The sequence below is a fragment of the Mustela nigripes genome, chromosome 1 (assembly GCF_022355385.1).
Source record: "Mustela nigripes isolate SB6536 chromosome 1, MUSNIG.SB6536, whole genome shotgun sequence".
NCBI classification, from domain to species: domain Eukaryota; kingdom Metazoa; phylum Chordata; class Mammalia; order Carnivora; family Mustelidae; genus Mustela; species Mustela nigripes.
Window position 1 is genome coordinate 200,079,544 of NC_081557.1, and position 27,277 is coordinate 200,106,820.

The window sequence follows — 27,277 nt, forward strand, 5'->3', positions numbered from 1 at the left end:
TCAAATTTGTTTTGCATTCCATTGCTTTTCCTGTTCTAACATACCTTCTGCACTGCTCTGTGCAAGTGCATTCAAAGGGACCTGGGCCATGTATATGCAAATAACAGGAAAAGGGGATTCACAGGGAGAAGTAACTCTTTCAAGGAAACTTGTCTGAATGTCATTACCAGGCCTCATATAATGTAGGACAGGTCTGGTTTCCTTGGATTAGCCTCAAAGGCAAGATTGCTTGTGAAAAACAACAGAAACCTTACTTAGTTTCTCTTATCTGTCTGTTGGAAATAGCCGCCATCTGTTGAAGGGCATCTTGGCTCTTTCCACAGTTTGGTGATTGTGGTCATTGGTACTATGAATATTGGGGTACAGATTGCCTTCTTTTCGCTACGTCTGTATCTCTGGGTTAAACACCCAGTAGTGCAATTGCAAGGTCATAGGGTAGCTCTATTTTTAATTTCTTAAGAAGATATGGTCCATATATACAATGGAATATTACACCTCCATCAGAAAGGATGAATACTTTTATATCAACATGGATGGGACTGGAGGGGATTATGCTGAGTGAAATAAGTCAAGCAGAAAGAGTCAATTATCATATGGTTTCACTTACTTGTGGAGCATAAGGAATAACATGGAGGACATTAGAAGGAAAGGAAAAGTGAATTGGGGGAAATCGGAGGGGGAGACAAACCATGACAGACTGTGGACTCTGAGAAACAAACTGAGGGTTTTGGAGAGGCGGGGTGTGGGGCGTTGGGTGAGCCTGGTAGTGGGTATTAAGGAGGGCAACTATTGCATGGAGCACTGGGTGTGGAGCCTAAGCAATGGATCGTGGAACACTGTAAAAATAAAATAAAAAAAAAAAAAAAAAAAAAAAGGAAATAGCCACCATCTACTGGGAGTCCTGTGGTTTCAGGCCACAGACTCAGTCCTTGTGTCCCAGATGGAATGCCCTAGTAGACAGTGAGACAATGTGCCAGCGAATCACCAGAAGGCAGGGTTACCTGCCAAAGCCACGGCAAGAATGCTGCTGGCTGATTCTGCTTTGCCATCCTGTAGGGTTTCTACAGGGAGGAGAAGAATTAATTTATGGTGGCAGAAGCGGCATCTTCGGGGGATAAGGGACACATGGCACCTTAACCTCCTGGTTGGGGTGGGGGGACCGTTCATACTGCACAGTGGTGCTCAGGATTGGGAGTCTGTCAGGAATCCAGGCCTCCCACCTCAGAGTTCAAGAACAACTTACTCCTGGGCGCTCGTGAGATGGGTAGAATGAAGATGAATCCTTAGCATCCTCTGTGAAGCCCCCTTACACTACACAGTAGAAAGGGCTGAATCAAGCCTTACTTCTAATGCCGAAAAGGACCAATGTTCAAACAGTAAAAAGGTGAGGAGTCCTTCCATTTCCTGCTGCGGTGGAGGTGGGGCTGGCAACCTTCCTGTGGCTCAAGTCTCTTCAGTGTATCAGTACTGTGGAGGTAGTTTGGTCTTGTGGAAACTCCTCTGACTTGAAATCACCAACCTTGTTGTGTCTTCATGAAAAAAAATGTCAGCCTGGGTGGCTCAGTTGGTTAAGCGTCTGCCTTAGGCTCAGATCGTGATCGCAGGATCCTGGGATCCTGCTTCTTCTTCTCCCTTTGCCTACTGCTCCCCTGCTTGTGCTTTCTTTCTCTCTCTCTGACAAATAAATAAAATCTTTTAAAAAATCATTTAACATTTCTCTCTCTCAAATTTGTTATATCTAATCTCCCTGTAGGTTCTAATAACTAGGATTCTGGGGTCAGGAGGTCAGCATTTTCAACTGCATGAGTAGAATCATGGCCATATGTCTTCTTTCCCCATATTCCTACAACTGTGTCTTCCCATCCACAGCCTTCTGGGAATGGGGTTCACAGAGTGAAAGGTGTCCAGGCTACGTGTTGAGAAGTCCACCCTGCTGCCATTAGTGGGCTCTTAAAGTACTTATCCAGGGGCATCATGAAGACTTGTGAGGAGAGAGAGAGATGTGTCATAGTATTTAGAAGTCATCCAGACAGGGGCGCAGGGGTAGCTCAGTCAGTTAAGCATCTGCCTTCAGCTCAGGTCATGATCCCAGGGTTCTGGGATCGAGCCCCACATTGGGTTCTCTGCTTAGTGGGAGGCCTGCTTCTCCCTCTCCCTCTGCTACTCCCCCTGCTTGTGCTCTTTCTCTGTTAAATAAGAAAACAAAATCTTAAATGAGAGAAAAAAAAAGTCACTCAGATGTGTGTCAAATGGTCACTGAAATGTTTTTCCTAACCTTTATAGGATGTTTCTATCTCTGAAAAGTGGGTTATGGCTTATCTTCCCTTCCTACACCATCCTAGGGCCTTTACCCATGGTAAGGCACATAGTGCTTCCTTCCACAGGTGCAGCTGTGGTAGAAAAGGCCTCCTTTACCTCAGCCCCCTTCCCTCAGCTATCTCTCCCGGCCTAGCTTTCTTTGCTCAAGCTGGCTTAGCCGCTCTCCCTACCTTTATTGTTCAGATCTGGTTCCTGACTTCGAATGCTTCTGTGCACTTCCTACACTGGATTCTCCTCTGCCTCAGGGTCTTGCCCTGCCCAAGAACCTGATTCTACTTCGCTCCAAAATCATGGTTAGATTCAAGCCCTATTTATTTATTTATTTATTTATTTATTTGGCTTCAATAAGAAAAATCTATTGTCTCAAAGTTTTGGAGGCTAGAAGTCCAAGATCAAGGGGTCTGTGGGGTTGATTCCTCCTGAGGGCAGTGAGGGACAATCTGTTCCACACTTCTGACCTAGCTTCTGGTGGCTTCCTGGCAATCCCTGGTATTCCTTGGCTTGTATATATATCGTACCATCTCTGCCTTCATCTCTCTACAGCACTCCCTCTGCATGCATGTCTGTGTCCAAATTTCCCTCCTTTATAAGGAAACCAGTCATACTGGGTCAGGATCCCAACCTACTCCAAATGACCTCATCTTAAATAATGATGCCTGCAATCACCCATATCCAAATAAGGCCACATTCAGAGGTACTCAGGGTTAGGACTTCAACATATGAATTTTCAAGGGGACATGATACAACCCATAACACCAGGTAATGGACTAATACTGAGCCATAAAAAGAAAGGGGAATCTCTTCATGAAATGGTATGGGAAAATCTCAAAATGCAAAAAACCCTAACATTCCAAATTATACTACGCTGTACGTTGTATAAGAAAGGATAAAAAGGACATGCGCATATTTGTGAACATTCATAAAAATACTGCTGAGTGTTTGCACAGAAATCACTAATGGGTGTCTCTGGGGAAGTACCTGGCTTTCTGGAGGAGAAGGGTAGGAAGGAGAAATTTTAGCATGTAACTTTTTTATACTGCTTGTATTCTGAACCACGAGACTATACATACACACTTGCCTCCCCAGGATTAATTTTTAGCAGGTTTGTTTTTTCCTAAACTTAGAGGCAAAATAAAATCATATTCTTCTTTAATGTGCTTACCCTTAAAGACCAGCTGCCCTCCTTAGACCAGGTATTATCTTAACATCTTTTGTGGAGTTTTTGTTCCTCGCAGGAACACATTCTCTATCAAAGAAATTCGCCTTTTGCATCTGCCATAAATGTTCGTAATGTTTTTTGTCAGTGGGTTCCTTTCACACATGGGAGATTTAAATGGATGTGTAAAATCTGCGCATGGCAGGTGCACTGTCGAGCTGCCAGAGAGGCAAGAGTGAACCTGAGAAATGTGAATTATCAGCGGTTCCTAGCGATTTCTCACAGTCCCTGGAAAAAGGTCTAAAAGGAACAGCAGCTCTCCCACCGTTCTCATTTTTGGGTCCTACGCAAGAGGGGAGATGTCTTTTTTCCCAGAACTCCTGAATGAAGCTACCTCTACCATGATAATCAACAACAAGCACTTTCCTGCGAGTGACAGCCAGAGAATGGCATTTCCAGGAGGAGACCAGCAGCTGGCCTTGGACCAGCAGGTGCCAAAGACATTCTCAGGACAGAGCATATCAAAGATGTTAACGATCCCAGCTTTAAAACTGCCATGCTGTGTGTCCTTGGGCAAATGCTTACCTTCTCGGTTTCCTCACCTATAGAGTGGGGTGATACATACAGTGACTTCATCGCAGAGCTATTAAGAAGCAGTATATCTGTATCTATATAACATATTAATCAAAGCAAACTCTATTTACTTTTATGTGTCCCAGCTCCTGAGAGACACCCCAGATTTGACAGTACTCTAGATCCTCACTTAAACTGCCTGGGAAAGTCACATTTATGTCTGGGTTTATGTCTGATTATTCAACAGAGCATTCTGGATTCAGCAGAGATAAGACTCCAGTGGGCTGGAATATGACATTACGAAAAGCAGTCCCCTCGAGCTCCTGTGTGTGCTCTGTGATGACCTGTATCCTAATCCAAATGGGCTACTTCAATAGCCTCTTGTACATCACAGGACTTGTTCAGAAATGGGAATCAGGAGTCTGGCCCCCTCCTTCAGTTCTGCGGAAACAATTAGTCACTGGACTCAGGCACCTATAGGTTGGTGGATAGACCAGGTTCCCCAGAGGATGCTGGCCTGAAAGAAATGAGGACAGGGCTGTACAGAAGACAAGCATCATGAGTGAAGAAGGTCCTTGCAGAGCCATGGACCCTGACCAGGGTGGGCAATGGATCCAGATGGAGCGTGAGGCTGTGGTTGGTCTCTGCAAACCAGCCTCCTGGTTTACCTCCCTCTGGGCACACACATGCATGGGAGAGTGAGGTGTGAGGCACAGAGGGAATGGCTTTAAATAGTGATATGCACCAGAGAGAAAATAAAACAAATACATAAAATAATATACTAGCGGGAGAGAGAGTGGGGCCCGAGGCCACATTAGCCTATATCAGGCTGTCTTCAGATGTTCTTCTGGATGTTCTTCCGGGACAGCTCCTCCTGTCCTGACCATTTTAATGGCACCTGTGTTCCAATGGCTCCCATGTTTCTATGTCCAGCTCTTCTTTCCTGACCTCCAGACTTGCATGTCTAAACACCTAGCCTCTGTGTTAGGGATGTGGTAGATAGAAGAGGCTTCTCAAATGTAACATCTCCAAACCCAAATTCAGAGTTCCCTGCCCCTCAGGATCTCTTCTCCTGTCTTGCCCATTTCAGTTCATGCAGTGAAAACAGACCTAACTGCATCCCTGATTGTTCTCTTTCTCTCGCACATATGGTAAATATGTCATTTATCATCCAGACTATCACTTTTGAGAGTAAAATGGGGAGTTATTAACAATCAGGCTGGTATAAACTAGGATATATTCTTTTTTTTTTTTTTCAAAATATTTTATTTATTTATTTCTGAGAGAGAGAGAGAGAGCACATGCAGACAGAGTGGCAGGAAGAGACCGAGAGAGAAGCAGGCTTCCTGCTGAGCAAGGAGCCCGATGTGGGATTCGATCCCAGGACGCTGGGATTATGACCTGAGCTGAAAGCAGCCGCTTAACCAACTGAGCCACCCAGGTGTCCCAAAACTAGGATATATTCTTAAACACTACATTTAACCCATAGGATTTTAAAATACTGTCCTAATCGGATCCTTCTGACTTCTCACTCATTCTGGTCCAAACCCATCACCTGTCATCAGACTACTGGACTAGCCTCCGACCGGGTTTCTATCTGTTTCCATGTGTATTGCTTGTTGATGCCACTACAATGCAACCTATGTAAAGCCGGAGTCCTCGTCTATGTAACAAATATGAAAAACAACTTTTGTTTTTTCTAGTGCAGAAACTTCTGGAAGACTTGAAAGGTAAGTGTTAAGAGTTGCTGCCTCTGGGGGGCGCTGGAGAAAGGGAGGTTAACAAAGGGAGTTTGAGGTGAGAAGAAATTTACTTTTAAATAAACACCCTTTTGCTTTTTCTTGAAAACTGTGTACATACGTTATCACCGTTAACTAAAAGCCATTGCTACGTGGGGGTTATCCTCTAAGAAGGCCAGATTCTTCCTCTGGACTCTATTTATATGCTTTCCTTTTCCCATAACTCTGGAGAAAAGATGGGGAAGAGATCCCATTTTGTTTCAAACTGTGTCATCTGAGCTAAAAGCCCATATCTAGATGAAAGTCTTTGTGAGTCACAGAAGAATTGAGCTATTTAAATTTGGGGAGATCCTATTTTCTAAGAATTGCCTTATCTATTAAAGGTTAACAACTATCTAATAAGTCACACATATTTTCTCATTTGATACCCCTTGGATGGAGCTGACACATGATCAGTCTCACTTTACATGTGAGGAAGGACAGGAATAGAAAGGCAAAGGAGAAATTTTTTTCTAAAGGAAATTATATGTTCTTATCCCACCCAGCAAAGGGCCAAAGTGCAATGCCGATTTTGATCAGGAAACAGTGCTAACTTTTAACATGATCCCAATTCACTGAGTGACCCTGAGGGTAACATCTTGCAATTTGAGGCAAGTTAATAAAATGGGAGCAGAGTAAAAACTGAAGCCTTAGGAACCAACTTCCATACCATTCGCTTCCAATTAGCTTTTCAGAGTATGCATATGCCTATAAACATGCAAATTTGGTCTACCTGCACAGAGTGAATTGATGATGAAAATAAGTAATCAACTAATAAATTCAAGCTTAAAATGTCATGTTTGACTCAATTGCCTAATGATGACTTGGACAATCTATAGATTCAAAAATACAGGGTTACCATTTTTATTTATCAGTATCAGATTAGCTAGATATCCTAGCAATAACTGATTTATATATGTATGTATATATGTGTATAGTTTCTTTTTTAAAAATATTTTATTTGATTTATTGGGCAGTTAGACAGTGAGAGAGGGAGTAGAAGCAGGGGGAGTGGGAGAGGGAGAAGCAGGCTTGCCACTGAGCAGGGAATCAGACGTGGGGCTTGATCCCAGGACCCTGGGATCATGACCTGAGCTGAAGGCAGATGCTTAATGACTGAGCCACCCAGGGGCCCTGTATAGTTTCTTTATATTTGTAAACTTTAGCAACCAGAACTAGCACATGCTAGTTCTGTATTTTTACTGTCTTGTGTCTGGCTGGTAGTAAGTGTCCACTTAAATCCCAGAATATTCAACAGAAGTGGTAAAGTGGACTTGTAAGTAGTCATCAAGGAATCTGCATGAGAGTAATAACGGGTACTATTCATTGAAAGCTTAAACAGTGATTAGCATGATGTTCAGAGGCTTTGAAAAATAATATACACTCACTCATATAATTTTTATTACAGCCGTAAGAGGAAGGTGTATTCCCATATAGTTCAGCAAGCCAAAGCATGAAGAGATTAAGTAATTTGCCCATGTTTGGTAAGTGGTGAAATTGGACTGCTACATAACCACTAAAAATCATGCTTAAAAAAAAAAAGATTTTATTTATTTATTTGACAGACATAGATCACAAGTAGGCAGAGAGGCAGGCAGAGAGAGAGGAGGAAGCAGGTTCCCTACTGAGCAGAGAGCCCAGATCGATGGGCTCTCTGCTCAGTAGAGAGCAGATCTGCCAGATCGATGCGGGGCTCGATCCCAGGACCCTGAGATCATGACCTGAGCTGAAGGCAGAGGCATTAACCCACTGAGCCACCCAGGCACCCCTAAAAATAATGCTTTAAAGATTATTTAATAACAGGGGAAAATGCTCAGCAACTATTAAAAAATGGAACACAAAACTTACATGTGTATTTGCATCTCATACATAGACACTTATACAATGACAATTTATTGAATATATAAAACTGCAAGGTAAGTTTCTCAATTGTTAATTATTCCATGTAGTAATGGGTGATTTGTCTTCTCTTTTAGTAATTTTTTTTTTTTTTGGAATGCCAAAACTTATTAGAATAAGCATGTATCATCTTGAGAATCAGAAAAGAAGCAGTAACAAAGGTTTTTAGAAATCGTTCCAGAAGCTGTAGCAAATTTAAACAAACCGATTGCCATAAAATAGGAAGTCAAAGAGTCATCCTCTTAAAAAACAACCCAGACCTTACTGCCTTGCAGGAAGTTTCTACTAAAACTTATAAGAATCAGCTACTACCAGTCTTACTTAAAATACTCTTGCGCTTGGCTATCCAATAGAACTTTCCATGATGATGGGATGGCTACCGAATGGCAGTGCATATATAGGACATTTGAAACGTAGGTAGTATAACTGAGAAACAGAATTTAAATTTCATTAAAATTAACTTAAATTTGAATGGTCGCACGTGGCTCGTGGCTACTGTGTTAGACGTTGCAGTTCTAGACTATAAAAAAATGGAGGAAAATTTGCAAATTCCTTTAAAAAAGCCAGTATAACTGTAATCTGAATGTAATAAAAATGTAAATTGTGGATGAATTTCCACAAATGAATATCAGGGTAAAAAATAAATAAAATAGGGTGCCTGGTTAGCTCAGTTGTTGAGCGTCTCCCTTCAGCTCAGATCATGATCCCACCATCCTGGGACTGAACCCCGCACTGGGCTCCCTGCTCAGCAGGGGTTCCGCTTCTCCCTCTCCCACTCTGCCTGCTTGTGCTCCTTCTCTCACTGTCTCTCTCTGTCAAATAAATAAAGAAAATCTTAAAAATAAATAAATAAGATACAGATACACTCTAGCATGTGTTAGAAGAATAATATGTATGGAAGATTAAGGATGGTCTAATATTGGGAAATCCATTAATACAATACACTTGTACTAACAGATCAAGAGAAAAAACTCAGACCACAGCTGTTGAAAAGGGATTTGTTAAAATTAAACCTCCATTTCTGATTAAAAACTCTGAATGAAAGAAGACTAACCTGCATTTACATAATGCAAGAAAATACATATCGTGACTAGAAAACTATATGGAAAAATAACAAAATGGAGAAATGATAAAAAATCCCATTAAACTCAGGATTTCCCATTAAATGTTTATTGAAGAGAAATATATTCAGTGTTACCACTCTTTCTTTAGTTGACTTTGGAGGTATGAGCCAATGAAATTAGATAATAGGAAAAAAATAATAGGTCTAAAATTTTGAAAGAAGTAAATTATCACTAACTGTGCATATTACTAATGTAATCCTGATACACTAATATAAACATTCACAAATACTTTGTATGAACCTAAGCTCTGCCATTGGTTCAATTACTCGCACTATTAACAATTAGCTGTGTGACAGTGAACAAGCTATTTAATCTCTGTTTTCTCTGTATAATGGGGACAATATTATCCTACCAAAGTGTTATTAAGACTATTAAATATGTAAATATATATAGAACTCTTAGAACATGCTTGCATATAATACTATTTAATATTACCATCAGTATTAAAATAATACTAAGGCATGTTATAATCATTACAAAATTATTATGAATTATAAAACATATAAAGTATAATAATGTACAAAATAAAAACACAAAAGTCAAAGCCCTTCCTATATGAAAAAGGATTATTTCATTTATAATAGCAACACAATCATTAAATGCTTAGGAATAAACATATAAAAGTGTGTGATTAAATTAGAATATTAAAAAATGCTAGTAGGGGACAAAAAGAATCATTGAGTAAAGGGCAAACATATACAAAGGGAGATTCTACAATGTAAGTTACAAATTATTCTATAAACTTAAAAAACAGATAAAAGTGACTCAAAGTTTATATAAAAATAGACATAAAAAGTGAAGGTAGAACAATAAAGGAAGGTTAGCATGAATAGATATGAGACAATATTATAGGGCCGAAGTACTCAAAATAGTATGGTACTGAAGTCTACTGAATAGATAGATTCAGAAGATACAGAAGTCTGAGGGCACAGAAATAGAACAAATTCATATTGGTATTTAATACATGCTGAATGGAGATACTGCATATAAGAGGGGGAGAAGATTAATTATTGAATAAATACCAGTTATAAAATCTGGTAGGTAGGCCCATCTGAAAAAAATAATGCTGGCTTTCTACTTGATTATTTATACTAAGGTAAGTTCTCTGTAGATTAAAGAATTAATCATAAAAATTAAATAAAAAATAGTGATGGAAATATGAGAGAATGTTTTTCTATAGGCTTGGTCTGTAGAAGATCTTATTATACAAAACTTGGGAGTTATATAAAAGGATAAATTCAGTTATGTAAAACCCCCAAATTTCTGCATGGCAAAAAGCACCACAGAAAAATCAAAGGCAATGACAAATTTGGAAGATAATATTAAATCTTATTCTTATGTCAGTTAAGTCGTTTGATTAATAGTCTTCTCTTCAATTTCTTTGACTCACACACATCAGTGAGAAAATGACCAATAATTCAACCAAAAAGTGGTCAGATAATATAAGCAGGTATTCCAGAGGAAAAAAAAATCATTTTCTATTTTACTTAAAGTATTTACTTTATTTTTCTATTTTACTTACTACTTTACTGAAAAGCTGCCCAACACTATTTGTGATTAGAAAAATGTGATGATTCAACCTTTTTGGCAGACTTTGGGCAATATCTATCGTAATTTTATATACCCCCCCCCCCACCTCATTGCCCTACCTATTAAACTTCCAGAATTTACCTTAGGGGTATACTCACAGATGTGCTCAGTATCACCTGTGTTTTTTGTTGCTTTCTTTTTTTGGTCAGAGAAAACATGTTGGTAAGAGAAACTGGTTTAATAAATGTGAAATATACAGGAAATGAAATGTTATACAGTCATTAAAAATGAGATGGTAGCTTGGATTGAGTGTAGAGATGAATAATTCCAAGAAGTGAGAAATAAAGGTACAGAGTTAAGAGTGCTACCATTTGTTTAAAAATACGTGTTTGTAAGCACATAAAATATCCCTGGAAGAGAAGATATTCCAGGAAGATGGCTGGATAACTGAGAGACAGACACAGGAAGGCAATTACTTTTAACTGCACACCATTTTATACCTTTTGCATTTTATACCATATGCATACATTATCCATTCCAATATTAATTCCTTCTTTTTTTACTAGTTTACGATACTGATTAATTTTATTTATGTATTTATTTATATTAACATATAAGGTATTATTTGCCCCAGGGGTACAGGTCTGTGAATCATCAGGCTTACATATTTCACAGCACTCTTAAAACAGCTTTTACTTTTTTATCTCCTTTTCTTCTTCCATTCGCCAGAATATCCTGGCTCTTCCCACACAGTGCTGCATATTACCACAATCTCAGCTCACTCCCCTTCCTCCCTTTTTTACCTGCCTAAATAAATAACTATCCATAAAATGAACAATAGGAATGTGGGACAAAGCACCTTATGTTACAGAACAATACTAGTTAAACATCAAAATGTGCATTTAGAAAGAGCTGGAAAACTATGTGACAAATGGTAACAATGTTTATCTTGAGTGGGGGGATACCAGGTAATTTTGGTTTTATCTTGGTATTTTCTGTGATTTCCGGGGTTTATATGGCAATATGTATTACTTTAAAATAATTTTTAATTTTTAAAAAACTTCTTGCTACTCACCTGGTTCCTGTCCCTGGCATTTGCATATCGAAACCTCTGGATATAATAAAAGACCAGCCATGCGAGGGATATGATCATCAGGACGATGAAGGAGATGGAGACAAACACAACCGAAGTACGGCTCACATATTTCTGCAAGTTCCGGGTTCCAATGGTGATGTACATGGTCACCGTGATGTTCCTTTCCAGCAGGCTTACTATCTCCTTCCCTTTTGGCTCAGGAATCATTATTGCCACGATGTCTTCTACACCTGTTGTGACAGGGACAAGGAGGGGTAACAAGGGTAAGGCGAGAAGAGAGAGAGGGAGAAAATCATAGTGAAATATCTAGACAAAGTGATGCATAGCCAAATAATGACCCTACTTCTGACAATTCTATTCCAGACCTAACAGCCGGCTCCGATTCTAAGATCTCACAGCTAGAAAAGGAGTCAAATTCTCAACCTCCTGCAGCTACCTTGTATGTGAGAAAAGAACCTAAACTGAATTCATGACCCTTCCCACCTAGCCCAGTTTACAGTTCTCTGGGGGCACTTCACAGACCCCCAAGGAGGGTAAGAGGCACCTTCTACCCCATGGGAGAAGGGTAAGATGCCCAATTCTGTGCCTTCCCCCTCAAGATACCAGGAATCCTCAAATACAGATCTCTATCATTTCTAAGGCAGTTTTCTCCTACATTGAGTACCTAAAGCAACCCAAATGGGTTTCTTGACAAGCTCTAATGATTTATAAACATTAATATCACGGTCTCAGAACTATTTCCTTCTTATTTTATCGAATTCAACATAAACAGCTTGGGTCTCCTCATACTCAGCAAAGATAGAAGATGGAGACTGCACAATTTCAAAATTGTTTTACCTCAACTTTCAAATATTCCTCCCCCCATGCCCATTATTTGACAGTCTGAAGCCAAAGTAGCAATTCTGGGGGGTCGAAGTTACCCTTTGTCATTGTCCCTATTCTTTTTTTTTTTTTTTTAAAGATTTTATTTATTTATTTGACAGAGAGGGAGAGATCACAAGTAGGCAGAGCAGCAGGCAGAGAGAGAGAGGGAAGCAGACCCCCTGCTGAGCAGAGAGCCCGATGCGGGGCTCCATCCCAGGACCCTGAGATCATGACCTGAGCTGAAGGCAGAGGCTTTAACCCACTGAGCCACCCAGGCGCCCCCATTGTCCCTATTCTTGATGACGTTGTGCAAGGCACAGCCTCCACGGGGAGTCTTCAGTACTGGTATGATACCAGCTACAAAACGACCAACTCAACATGCCACCGTGGCTGATCCTTGGACTAGAATATTGATTTCAGTTTCACCAGGGTAGGTTCTCTGGTATCACTCCAGTTCACCCTCACAAGGCTCTGGGTGAGCCCTCCTTCCATATGGAAATAGCCCATGACCTGGGGTCATTGCTAATTAAAGAGAGCAAATTTTCAATTAAGATATTGCAGATTCAGGGCAAAATTAAACACCGCTGTAGCTGCTCCAAGTTGGCCTCATTCACGGCTGAGGTCAGTCTGCTGGATGGAACCAGCAGATTACCTTTGCTCAGAGGGCTGCAAGCTCTTAGAGGCTACTTAGGGCATTCACTTGACCTTGATCTCTATGCAAGTTTGCAATTCTAAATTCCTTGCTGGTATTCCACTGAATAAATACTTTAACAGCTAACTACATAAGAGGTATCTGTGTGTGCTACATCAATTACCTATTTTTTAAAAATTCCTAAAACTTCTGTATTGGCCCAATTGTAAAATCAGAAAGCCCAAGAGGATTTAGATTTGGCTGTTATTTCTGGGAATTACTGAGACTGATGGATTGAATTTCAATTTTGCAGAATTTACTGACAGTTTCGATGCTCCTTCTCTTTTCATGTTTACTTTGGCTAATGGCTGCTTGTGGCCTGAGGTTTTGTTGAGGGATTAAGGCTACTGACAGGTTTTGTCTCTACAGAAATACGATCTTCTGTGTATACTAGACTAGTCTGGCCTGGTGAGACTCATCCCAGTGCTGCAGCTATTTTATAGGTAGTATATTCTAGTAGTGGTAGAATAATAATTTTTCATTTAATTTACTTCCTTATTTATATTTTTAAAACATGTCTACTCAGGACTCTAGAATTCGGTTTTTGAGGATGGGATCTCGGGGTTATTTACAAAAGACCTCGTATGCTCAGACTTGCACACATTCCACAGTTTTCATTCCTAGTTATTTTTATTATTTACTTTTATTGAAGCACGGTGGACCTACAGTGCGGTATTAGTTTCAGATGTACGACACAGCGATCCGACAGTTCAATGCCATACATGATGCTTTGCCCACCATGAGAAGGCTTTTACATTTTTTGGTAGTCAAATTTTATGAATATAATCCCTTAGTTTCTGGTTTTGATTCTCTGCTTAGAAAGCTCTTCTTCACTCAAGAGAATAGCAAGACTCATCAAAAATTGCTTCTCAAAACACAGTTTTACGTTTTACATTTAAATCTTAACCCAAATGCGATTTAGTAACAAAACAGTATTTATCATGCTCTTACAATGTGATGGGCAGAGAGGAGACAGATAGGATGCAGTTGGTTTTTCCCCTAAATTCTCAGATAGGATTGGATCGGCTTTTGGACTTTGTTTTATAGTAAGGTTGGCCTTTCTGTCACTGAACCCATCGCAGGCTGCTTTAGTTGTGCAACTTTTAACATCTTTATTCTCTGGCGGCCTGTCTTCACTCATTCTCCTCCATACACTTTTCCTACTCTCTGCTTATGCATCAAAGACCACAGAGCCTAACGGTGAAGAGTCATAGCCCAGCTCAACATTTTAAAAACAGGCAACCAGGGGCTCTTGGGTGGCTCATTGAGTTAAGCATCTGACTTTGGCTCAGGTCATGAACTCGGGGTCCTGGGATCAAGCCCGGTGGCGTCCAAGAGCTGCGCTCAGTGGAGAGTCTGTTTGTCCCTCTGCCCCTCCTCCCACTCATGCTCTCCGTCTCTCAAATAAATAAATAAAATCTTTATTTTTTAAATTTAAATTTGGTTAGCTAACATATAGTACATCATTAGTTTTTGATGTAGGGTTCAACGATTCATTAGTTGTGTATAACAAAAATAAATAAAACAGGCAACCAAATTTTGGATATCCACAAAGTTTTAAATCACTCCTCATCCATTTTTAGGGACCTGAGAAAATACTTACAGTTCCTGTAAGGCAAAGTTAAGTAACCATTTTAAAGCATTTAAACTTAAGTGCTTAGTCAACATTGCCCTCATCGTTCGTACTATTGGTGTACCTTCACCGTAGAAAACAGCCACTTGGAAGGAGAAACAGTAAAAGTGGCAATAGAGCACTTCTATTCATCTAGACCTCAACTTTATTTATCTTTCTAGGGCTGATGATGGTTAAAAAAAAAAAATAGATGGGATTCTTGGATATTTCTCCATATGCTTTAGGCTGTGGATTACTGTGTGCAGTAAAGGGTATACATTTATCCCAACAGGAACGGTCATTAAGAGTTTAGGTATAGGGGGGCGCCTGGGTGGCTCAGTGGATTGGGCCGCTGCCTTCGGCTCAGGTCATGATCTCGGTGTCCTGGGATCGAGCCCCGCTTCGGGCTCTCTGCTCAGCGGGGAGCCTGCTTCCCCCTCTGTCTCTGCCTGCCTCTCTGCCTACTTGTGATCTCTCTCTCTGTCAAATAAAATAAATAAAATCTTAAAAAAAAAAAAGAATTTAGGTATAGGGACACGTAGATAGTTCAGTTGATTAAGCGGCTGCCTTTGGCTCAGATCATGATCCTGGAGTCTCAGGATTGAGTCCCGCATCAGGCTCCCTGCTTGGCAGGGAGTCTGCTTCTCCTTTTGACTTCTCCCCTCTCATGCTCACGTTCTCTCTCGCAAAAAAAAAAAAAATAAAAAAAATATATATATATATGTAGGTTAACCAAAACCAGTATAGTGAAGTGGATCTGGACGAATCATCTGATCAGTCTTATCAATGCACAAAATTCAGGGCAAAAGCTACCACACAGGTCTCATATGTTCAAATGAGGCATGTGCACCAAAGTGAGTAATCAGATGACTCCCTGATCTCTGCTTCATTTTGAAATGCACAGCCACAGTATCAGGCCAGCAGCTTCTCCCCAGGTAAATGGTAGCGTAATTGCTTCTGCCCATGTGTGGGTGGGAAGGAGTGAGAGAAGCAGGGGAGAGGAGAGGGAGAACGCACTGAAAGCCTGAGTGCTCTCAGAGTTACATGCTGCCCTGAGTATCTTATCTAGGACACATGGGAAGCTCTGAGACTCGGGGAAAGGGAAGTTAGCAGGTAGGCAATTTTGCGGGGATAAAAGCTACAGAGGCTCTGCTTGGTATTTGGGAAATTCTGTGTTTACCATGATACCTATCACTCAAATATTGATTGCCTCTTTTGCAAAATTATGTCAGCCGACCATTTATTTCCCTCCCAAAGGCATTTCATACTTCTGAGTTATTATAAAATTATGGAGTATTCTGGAAAAGCTCTTCAGCTGGCGAGATAATGCGTGCCCAGTGGAGGTATGATCCAGCAGCCACACGGCAAGGGTGCTCTGGATTCTTAGCGCTCCCTTTCCCAGGACAGCATTCAATTGCCATTATCTCATTTGGTATATGCAGATAGTAAAGGATCAAAACGGAAGTGCAGGAATCTAAAAAATGTTTAATAACCAGAAAATCCATGACTTGTAAATTCAAAACCAGGTTTTTTAAACACTGCATTAAGTCAAAACCTAGGACACCAACAGAGTGTTAGACCCTGGACAGAGCACAAGCCCCATTCCTCCCTGCGCAGCTCGGAGAGTGAGTGGTACCATCTCTCTTAGGTTCGTGTGATCAAAAATCCTTCATCAGTTCTCCGTATCCTCTACAGAGGGCCTTTCAGAATTCAGGCAATAATAAGAAAAGGCTGCAGTATTTCCCTTGGAGATATTTTCTATTTTACTTAATATCTTTATTTTATTTTTTTAGATTTTATTATTTGACAGAGACACAGAGAGGGAACACAAGCAGGGGGAGTGGGAGAGGGAGAAATAGGCTTCTGGCTGAGCAGAGAGCCAGATGTGGGGCTCAACCCCAGGAGCCCGGGATCATGACCTGAGCCGAAGGCAGACACCTAACGACTGAGCCACCCAGGTGCCCCACCTTTTTTTTTTTTTTTTTTTTAATAGCTCCTGATTATCACCTGTTCTTGTGACACAATGCATGGAAACTGATCTTAAAAACTACAAAGTTATCATATAAATGTAGAGTATTCCGGCTCAGGTCATGATCTCGGGGTCCTGGGATTGAGCCCAGTGATTTAACATTAGGAAATATATTATTACTTTTTAATACATCAAAGACTGAAAGGAACAAAGTATATGATCATCTTGTGTGGCTAGCTATCCTTCAAGATCTGGTCTCTTTCTCACCTACAGTCTTAGTACAGTCTTAGCTAGGCACAGGCTGACCATGGAAAAATGTTAGTCCCTGTCTCACTTGCAGCTAGATGTGGCTACGTGATTAGTATTTGGCCACTGAGATGTGAATGGACACGATGATTGCCACGGAGTGTGCGCTCCCCAGATTGTCTCCCCTTTTCCCTGATTTCAGCTAGAGAGATGTGGAGCAGCCAGCTTCTTAGAGAAGGAAGCCACAGATTGAGGATAGCACCCATTCTTGATTGTTATTAAGAATAGTAGAAGGAAATCTCCTTAATGTGATAAAAGATCTACCAGAAGCAGCACATTAAACGGAGGACACATTAGGGGGTCCCGAATTCAAATGGTGAATAAGACCAAGAGGAGCCAACAGTTAAAGTAGAAGTGGTATCTGGTATAAAGAGACATAGAAACTAGAGTGTAAATACTGGAAAGGAAGAGTGTAAGCTGTCATTATTTCAGCAAATCATATGACCATCTAGAAAAGCCAAGATAATTTAGCTTTTGAAATTAGAAGAACGCTCACTCAATACAAGATTCGAAATCCACATCAAAAATGAAGGGCTTTCTATATCCCAGTAATATCTCACCAGAAAATGTAATGGAAAAAATGATCTATGCATAACAGCAGCAGAAGTTACAAAATACCGGAGCACACATCTAAACAAACACTGGCCCCCTATGAAGAAAACTGCAAAATACAGTTTCTCTGAAAGACATAAAAAATTTCTGAAGCAGTTTTCAATTTAACCCAAGGATTATTTAGTATTAGGATTATACATTTAGTTTCCAAACATATGTGATTTTTAAAGTTATCCATGTGTAATTATTATTTTAATATTTCATTATGGTCAAGGAACACAGGCTCTTGATATTGTTCCTGAATCATCTAATACACTTTTGGGGGCTAAATGTTCCATTTGTCTCTAGGAACACTGTATTCAAAACTATTCTTTTGGCGGGGGAGTGCCTGGGTGGCTCAGTTGTTGAGCGTCTGCCTTCGGCTCAGGTCATGATCCCAGGGTGCTGGGATGGAGCCCTGCATCAGGTTCCCTGCTTGGCAGGAAGCCTGCTTCTCTCTCTCCCACTCTGCCTGCTTGTGTTCCCTCTCTCACTGTCTCTCTTTCTGTCAAATAAATAAAAATCTTAAAAACACAAACTATTCTTTGTTTGATATATACATCTCACTGATCAAGTTTATTAATTATATTCAGATTTTCCATATCTCTGCTTATTTTTATCTGCTCAATTGCCTGAAAGGGGTGTTTTAAAATGTCTCCTATAACTGTTGCTCTGTTTTTTCTCTGAAGTTCTGTCAGTCGCTGCTAGTTATTTTGAGTTTCTACGCTGAACTGCATGTACGCATTGTGGTGGTTCTGTCTGTTCTGCATAGGTCTGGGCTCATCAAGATTCTTGCTCTTTGTAACTTTTTGAAGTTATATTTGAGAATAGTCTTTGATGCTTTTAAATGTTACTTGTCTGTTTATGAGTGCTGTCAGTTAGTTTGGTAGCACACTAGTGCCCCTTCAGCTGTGGTTTCTGTTAACAGGGAGTTAACCTCAGTCCAGAAGCCCCTGAGCCTCCTGATGTATCATCAAAAGGTCCACGGTAGCCTAACACGACATCACAATGCCTACGTCATTCACCTCGCTTCTCCTCACGCACAAATTTTATCATCTCACACTGTCAGAGAAGAAGGATGAGTACAGTACTAGAAGGTATTTTGAGAGAGAGAGAGAGAGAGAGACCACATTCACATGCTTTTTATTATGGTATAGTGTTATAATTCTTCTATTTTATTTTTAGTTACTGTTGTTACTCTCTTACTGTGCCCAATTTCTAAATTAAGCTTTATTATAGTTATGTATAGGAAAACACATAGTGTATATAGGTTTTGGTACTATGCACGGTTTCATGTATCCCTGGGGGATCCTAGACTATTCCCTGCAGATAAGGGGGAATTACCGTACACAAAGCCTTTCGATCTGAAATATTTCATCCCTTTCTTAGTGTCTAAAACATCTGTCTTCATACTTTATGCAAATATTGCCTTTAATATTTTTTCTCTCCCGAGATCCCTATTATCCTGGTGGCATTCATTCCGTTAGCTGTATTTTTATACTTTTCCCTCTCACTCAAAAAACATTCTATTTTGAAATGATTACAGACTAACAGTGGCAAATATAGTGCACAGAGGTCCATGCACACATCTCCCAACTTCCCCCAGTGGTGGCATGTCACATATTACAGCACATTATCAAAACAGGAAATTCACTGGCATAATATAATTAACCAGATTACAGGACTTAGACTTCACCAGCTTGGGCATGTGCAGAGTTTTAAAAGGTCTTTGTGTAAAATTCCACAACATTTTATCACACATGTAGAGTCATTCTTATCACTGCCACAATTAAAATATTGAAATATTCCATCACCGAAAATAATTGCCTCTCCCTTTTCTTTCCCTTCCCTAACCTCTGATGTCTACTTACCTATTCTCCATCTCTAGAACTGTATCTTCTAGAATGTTATACAAATGGAATCACATAGGATGTTACACTTTGATATTAGCTTTTTTCCCCTTTACTTAGCAAAATACCCTTAACATGAATCCAAGCTGTTGCATCTATCAGTAATTCATGCCTTTTTACTGATGAATGGCATTCTATGTTATGGAATATTTAACCACAGGTTAGCTGTTCATTCATTGTTGGACATATGGGTTATATCCAGTTTGGGACTATTAAGAATAAAGCTGCTATAATAATTAGGGTAGAAATGTTTGTGTGAATCTAAGTTTTCATTTCTCTGGGATGAATGCCGAGGAGTGCTATTACTAGGTTGTATGGTAGCATGTTTAGTTTTTAAAAGAAATTGCCAAATTGCTTTCCAGAGTGGCTGTATCATTTTACATTCCCACTGGCAATGCGTGAGTGACCCAGTTTCTCAGCATCCTTGCCACTACTTGGAAATACCACTATTTTTTTTTTTTTAAATTTTATCCCTTCTAATAGGTATATAGTGGTATTTCACTGTATCTTTTATAATTTCTCTTTATCTGTTCTGGCTGACTGTGGAAGAGTCTCTTGAGCTCACCTTCTAGCTCATGAATTTGTCTTTAGTTGTATCGTTTCTGTATTTTATCTCATTTATTGTCGTCTTTATTTAAACTTGAATTTTTCATACTAAATATTTCAAATATTTCCTTAAAAAAAAAACAAAACACCAAACCCTCTGGCTCCTTTTTTTTTTTTTTTTTCTTAAATAGCTTCCACTGTCTGGAAGCTTCTCTTACTGAATATTTGTGGTCCATCTTTTCACTCACTCTTTCTCAACTGGTATCTGCCCACTTGGTACTTCCTTGAATACTGGTGGTTCTCCTCAGCTAGCTCATCAGCTCTGCCTGGGAGTTCCTATTTCTGTGGTGGAATCAGCTACTCTGCCCAGTCCTATTTTTCTGTGGAAAAATCAAGGTAGGGGTCCTCGTTCTGCTCTTCCAGGAGGTTAAGAAGAGGTATGAATTATCTCAGGTGGCCCCAAGAACATGCAGGGCTCCTTCCATTAGTCAGGCTGTCTGTAATTCTGCAGACTGCTCTCCCTCCTTTCAGGGCCCCTAGCCCCTTCGCCTGAGGCGCTGCTGAGGTCCAGGCCCCCCCAGTCAGGAATTATCTCCCAGGTCCCTCCCATTTCCTGCCTGCAGCCTCCTTCTCAAACCTCCTTCTACAACTCTTGGAGATATGAGTCTCTCATCAACCAAACCCCCAGTAGCTAGCTTCCATCTCTTCTTAGGAGGATTCCTTTGCCTCTTGGCTTTGATTGATCTGGCTGCCTTACACGGACACCAGTTTCTCCGCACTGTGGTGAAGGGGACAGGTGTTTTTAATTTGTATTTATTTTTATTTAACCACACTGCACATACCTCAGAGCCAGAAGACAGTCTGGTGTCTGCACTCTGCTTTTCTCCTTCTACACTATTACTCCCAGCCCCTTCCCATCCTCCTTTGAAAGCCACTTGTCTTGGAGATTCTCTCCACCCGCATTTCCAGTGAAGTCTCTCATGTCCTTGCCTTGTCTACCAATCTCCTCTTTATCTCTTTTATCACCCCCTTTAGCTTCTGGCTCGTAACATCCATCCTCCTCGGGCTGCCATTTTAGTATTCACATGGATAAGCCGCTCGCTACTCTGGCTTGTTGGTTGCTCGCTCTGCTCTTCCCATTCATCTTCCTCTTTCTCTAGTCCTTCTCAAGACACATATTCTTACTCTGGGCCTGGTCACTACTAGGAAACCGCACCATCTCTGAAATCCCTATTTCAAAGTGTCACTTTCCTAATACCCCTGACTCTTCTTTTAGCTCTCTTTGCACAGGGACATCCCCACCCTAGACCCCACCCCCACCCCCTACTATTTTCTTACTGACCATCAGCCCTCTCCTGGCTTCATTTCTGTCCTTACCCATCTATCCTAATCTCAGTGTAGGTCACATGGTCCATCGTTATCAGAAATCCTCCAAAAATACTCTTAGCTACCTTCCTCTTCTATTTCTCCACAGAACATGCCCTACAAGATGCACTATTCTATGCCTCCCCTTTATCACGTGAACACAGCTAAGAGAAAAACCTCATGAGTCATCTGTTTCCACTTCAAATTTATGATCCCTTTCCACAAATGAACACCTCACACCGCCTCTCCTACTGGGTTCCGGACTCGCTCTCCCTTTGTCCAAATGATGACCTCAGATTTTTACATCTCTCCTCAAATCTCCTGTGCCTCTTCCCACCCATATTCTCAGTTAGTGATCTTACTGCAGGAGTAACTGAGAAAAAATACCCACCAGAGGGAAATTTCTTGTCCTGTTATTAAATGAGGTAATTCACAGTAAAGCACTTAAGCACAAGGCCTGCCATACAAAAACCATGATATAGATGTCAAGTTTTATTAGAATCATTACAGTTTTACCACTGCCAAATACACAGATGGGACTGTCCCACCCCATTCTCCTCTTAGCACAATCCCCTCTACTACAAAGGCCTAATCCTGTAAGTGAAACTGTGCCCAACCAGTGATATCACTTGTCAGGTGTAGACAGGGCACACAGGAATTTTATTTCACATTTGAGGAAAGCAAATGCCCTCTTTTTCCGCTGATCTTAAACAGGAACATCTGGAAGGCTATGTTGTGGCAATATTCTTAGTGCCCTAAAGGAAAAAGACCATGGGTAGAAATGGGACAGACAGAGGACAGTCGAAAAAATCAAGGCAGAAATAATGTGATGACATGATCTGAGCCTTGATCAAGCCAGACCTGAAGGCAGATGCCTTTGGGTTTCACAGTTATCTTGCTAAAGACAGTTTCGTTTGAGTGTTCTGCCCTTTGCTTCCATATGACATAACCAGGTAGGGGTGTGTCTGTGTGTGTGTACAAAAGAATCCAGGTCTTCTGAATCCCAAGCCACTGTCACTGAACCTCATTATATTTCCATGTGATTTTTGGGTGGTCTATAATTTTACTTTATCTGAATTCACATTAACATTCACCCTTAGTGTTTTCATTTGTGTACATATCAGAAAAAATGTCCATATGAAAAATAATTACTACATCTGCCTTGCATGTATGATTCTAAGGCCATCCTAAGCCATGAATGAGTGGTCGTTCCAAATGGCACCTGTGGGTTGTTGGCTCTTCTAATCCAGAGACAGGTTAGTGCTATCCCATACCATGTACTTTTCCTGAAACCCATGCATGACTACACTTGTTGGGGATGGGAAAGATGTTTTCTGGAATACAGTCTTAGTCTGAACTATAAAAATAGTTTTTGGAGGATAAAAACAAATTCACAGTAGGACTAATTAAGGAGTGTGAAATTTATCATTTGGGAACCAAGCAGAAAACTTGTAGTGCAAATCAACATACATGATTCCGCCAGAAGTCCCTCAAGCTCAAAATATTAAGGTTCATCTGAGTTGTTGGCTAAAAACTGGTTGATCTAGGTGCCGCTGCCCCCCACCCCCCGGGCTGCTTTCCTGAAAACCTGAAATATGTTAAACACTGGAGGTTACTGAAGTCCATTTTAATTATGCACCAGATCCTTTAAGTGGAGATTTACCATTATAGTTAGGCAGACGCTCAATAACAACCTACTTTTATGAGGTCAAAACATGTTTAAAGGAGACACTAACAACAGCCAATTTTATTTTCTTGGGAATGGCTCTAGTAACTTAACTCACTGATGTCAGTTCCTCAGCTATGCTTGAGATGATCAGTGAGGCACACTTTTAAAAAAATTCCTACCTTTTCCTGATTTACCAGTGTGTAGAATTTTCTATGAAACTGGGATAATTTTGCATGGGGAGTTATGAATATAATGTAAGGTATTTTATTTATAGCCCCACCTGTAGCATTTTCTTTGAACATGTTCAGTAAAACAGACTAAAAAATAACTTACTTCCAGTATTTGTGAGAATTTTAAATGACTAAAAATGGTATCATGGAGCCCAGGCTAAAATAAAACAAATCACAGAAAAATCCATCTGTATAATAATTCTGTTTTTATTAGAACAGATAATCTTGCTTAAAGAAATTTCTGCTTATATAAAAAATGTTTTAAAATCCAATTCTAGCTTGGATAAATACCAGTATACATATAAGTCTCATTAAAAAGCAAACTGATGGAATCATAGGATAGGAGAGGATGAGAGACCAAAATTCTACAGCATTTCTTCCTTCCTAGTAATCTAATAGATGAAATTAAATAGCAGAGTCATTCACCATAACTTCTAGCTGGAAGGTTTACAACATCTTTAAGCGTTAGGTTCATGATCTCTAAAACTCTAATAGCAAACCTATCTAATCGGAGGGGGTGGGTGTGGATTAAATGAAATAATGCATATAAAGAACCCAGAAATAGGGGGTGCTCAATAAATAGAACTTATTATCACAACCCTTGTCTATCAGATAATTATTTAGAACATTCCAGACAGGGTAAACCTTGCATTGATACCACAGGAGACAGGGCAGGGGTGGGAAGAGGCACACCAAATTTGGCTTCCAGCTTATACCCTCTGAATACCCCGGGGACCCCTCCAAACAGCTGGGGGCATGAAGCCATGCTGAGCAAGTTGCCATTTCTGCAACATGAAGGGTTATCTTTTGACCTACGATTGATCAATAAAAGGAAACTCTGAGGCAGATAATCAGGAAAGTAATCATCAAAGGGAAAAAAAAACCATAACTGGGTTAGCAGTTAATGGCGTATATGATATTGCTGTTAAGGTAGTGAAAAATAAAAATTGTGTACCTTTTAGTTCAAAACAGTCATACAGTCAAAGAATGCATGCATTTATGTTTTGTTTTGCTTTGAACTATGGGAAAAATCACACCAATTCTTCCCCAGTACACGATTTTTAACAATGCATGGCCAAGAACTTTGAATTACAATGAAAAAACCCCACAATGTTAAGGATCTAAGGAGTTTGTAGACATTTATAGCACACGGCTATGTGCCATTGCATAGAATTGGGAAATATATATGAAGAATTTCTTCTCACAATTCTTGCTTAATTGGCAGAAGCGACCTGGAATTCCCAATTCACTACAGAATTAGTAAACGTCTCATTCCTTGATTTATCTCGATGTTTGTTTTTAGTAATCTCCAAAGTTATCTTTAGTAGTCTTTGAAAACTAAAAGTGAGAACTCTCTTTATTATAAGTCCATATTGGAAAATCCCTTTCTTAAGAGCAATTAAGGTTTACTACTTTGGTTTCTAAGAGGAAGCTGGGAATCCCCACATAGTTTTCCCTGTGGTAAGATGACATGGACCACAAATTCAACAAATAATACTAAGGTCAGTTGAAAGGCCGACTATTAATAAACAGTGAGAAAATACAGCAATAGTGAGACAGAACTTGGTGATAAGCCTTGGTGCATAGCAAATGGGCTTCTCAAGGTTCAGAGCTCAAACTCCAAAGAAGTAGAAAACACTGCATATCCCTTGGCCAGACCCACAGATTCTAGCAACAAGTTGTGATAAACATTTGTATGAAATACTTTCAGACTAATATGTAAATAGATAAAGTCAATAAGCCTCCTTGGTATTTAAGCCTCCATTAATAGATATCAGGGCAAGGGGAACCTGTTACGTTTTATTAGGATCTCAGGTCTAGGAAGGGAAGAAAGGCTGGGCAGTTACATATGTATTTTGAAGAAGCTCCACAGATCTGAAATATATCTCCCTGTTCTTTGCTCAATACGTTCTACACTGTAAGTTAAGGGGTGTCTATCATAGATGCTGTCCATTACTTCCTCCCCCAGTCCATACTATTTTAGTGCACATTGTTGTGACTTTCAACTGTCAGCTCTGCATTTCTTTGCCTAAATGGCTTCCCTTGCTTACCAAATATCACTCAGACTGTGTGTAGTCCAGAGAAAGGAGGAACTGCCACCACCAGAGAGCAGTCTTGAACTAATGACTGAGGAAGTTGGCGTATAAGTACCTCAGCTACCTTCTCCCTGTGTCTGCAGAACTCTGTGGCACACTGCCACACACTTCCCAGAGCTCTCCAGTGGGATAAGGCTTTAGGGACTCTCAGTGGTAACTTGCCAAATAATACATCCCTTACGGGCCCTTCTCCTTCCCTGTCACGTCTCCATTTCCAAACAGGTGTTTCTTGGACTCCCTTCTCAAGTAAATGGCTTGTACTTGAATTCTTATTTTAAGTCTGCTTCTGGGAAAACCCATACTAAGACTGTGCCAAAACTTATTTCTCTTCCTCTCCTCCTCCTTCTTCTCCTTTTTTGTATAGTTCCCTGATGCTCTAAATACTAGCTATCTTGTCTTGTGACTTGCCGACACACAGTACATAAGTATTACTCTTCAATAGGTCTACGAATGGAAAGAAAACATCAAAAGCAAAAACATGAACTTCTCCCCACTAATTTTTTAGTGGTGGCCCCTCTGGCAAATGCTATTAAAGCCACAGGGGCTTAGCCTCACTGCTGTCCAAACCCAGAGAACATAGGAGCTGGTGTCAGTCAGCCATATTTCCAGTGTTCCTTTCTCTTTAGTTCCTAACTACTTAGCTCATTATTGTTGGAAAACAATCAAGAGGCTTCTGAGACCAGGTAATGTGGACCCAGCTGGAATGTAAGGCCAGGGCTTCATTATTGTGGTGGTGGTGATGAAGCATTCGGGTTCCTGTTGATCTGATCCGCTCATTCAGAGAAATCACCATTTTGAAGCTGACCACTGAAGAGATTTCCAGATGTAGTCAGAGCTATGAAAAGTTGCTGCAGGACGACAGAGTTCTGCCACTGGAAAACACCTAGAGACCACCTGTCAAGGCTAAGCTCCATATATTTTTTTTTTAAGATTTTTATTTATTTATTTATTTGAAAGAGAAAGAGATCACAAGTAGCAGAGAGGCAGGCAGAGAGAGAGGAGGAAGCAGGCTCCCCGCAGAGTAGAGAGCCCAGTGCAGGGCTCGATCCCAGGACCCCGAGATCATGACCTGGGCTGAAGGTCGAGGCTTAACCCACTGAGCCACTCAGGTGCCCCCTAAGCTCCATATTCGGCAAAAGAGAAAACTGAGGCCTACAGTCTTAGCCAAGACAAAAAAGGGGCCAGTAGAAGCTTGTAAGTAGGCTTCAAAAAACACTTAGAAGGTGGGGTGCCTGGGTGGCACAGTTGGTTAAGCTCTGACTGCTGATTTTGGCTGAGGTCAGAATCTCGGGGTCATGAGAGTGAGCCCAGCATTGGGCTCTGTGCTCAGTGGGGAGCCTGCTTGAGGATTCTGTCCTTCTCCCTTTCCCTCTGCTCTTCTCCCCATATATGTGTACGTGCACACACACTCTTTCTAAAATAAATACATAAATATTTTTAAAAATTTAGAAAGATAAAAGTAACACTACTAACAGATGAATTATGGTCTTACAGATGGATGCTGTTATTTTGCACAAGCTAAGCTTCTGGAAGAAGCAAAAATCAGTTAAATATTTATATTGATAACGTCAACTCTTGGGCATTTATCCTGTAATACTATAAAGACTAAATGTGTAAATTGAAGCACCAAGTCACAATCCTTCAACCATGGTTTTTTTTTTTTCCTTTTCTTTTTTCCTAACCACATGAAACACAAAATCTTGAGAACTTGTTAATTATTTACCATCTGGCTTTGGAAAATACATGAAGCAAACAAATTATAAGTTACTGCCAGTGGTTAGTCTGGTTCTTGAAAGACCCAGCTAGTTGCAGGGTGTGGAACAGAGAATTAAGAGCATTTCACTTCTTGTTTAGAGACAGCCTTGCCAAGGTCCTTAGACATGGGCCTGAGGTGACTGACTTACTTGTGTAAAGAGAATGCGCTAGTAACAAGTCAAGAACTATTTAATAAAA

At 40.3% G+C, this 27,277-nt stretch overlaps 1 protein-coding gene across 1 annotated transcript in view; it reads right to left on the bottom strand.

Annotated features, from left to right (window-relative positions):
* The window catches only part of RNF150 (ring finger protein 150), a 275,127-nt gene that overhangs the window by 100,418 nt on the left and 147,432 nt on the right, over positions 1–27,277 (bottom strand). The window contains exon 2 of the mRNA XM_059378612.1: positions 11,455–11,705. Coding sequence (XP_059234595.1) covers positions 11,455–11,705 — 251 coding nt within the window. The remainder of the gene's footprint in view (positions 1–11,454; positions 11,706–27,277) is intronic.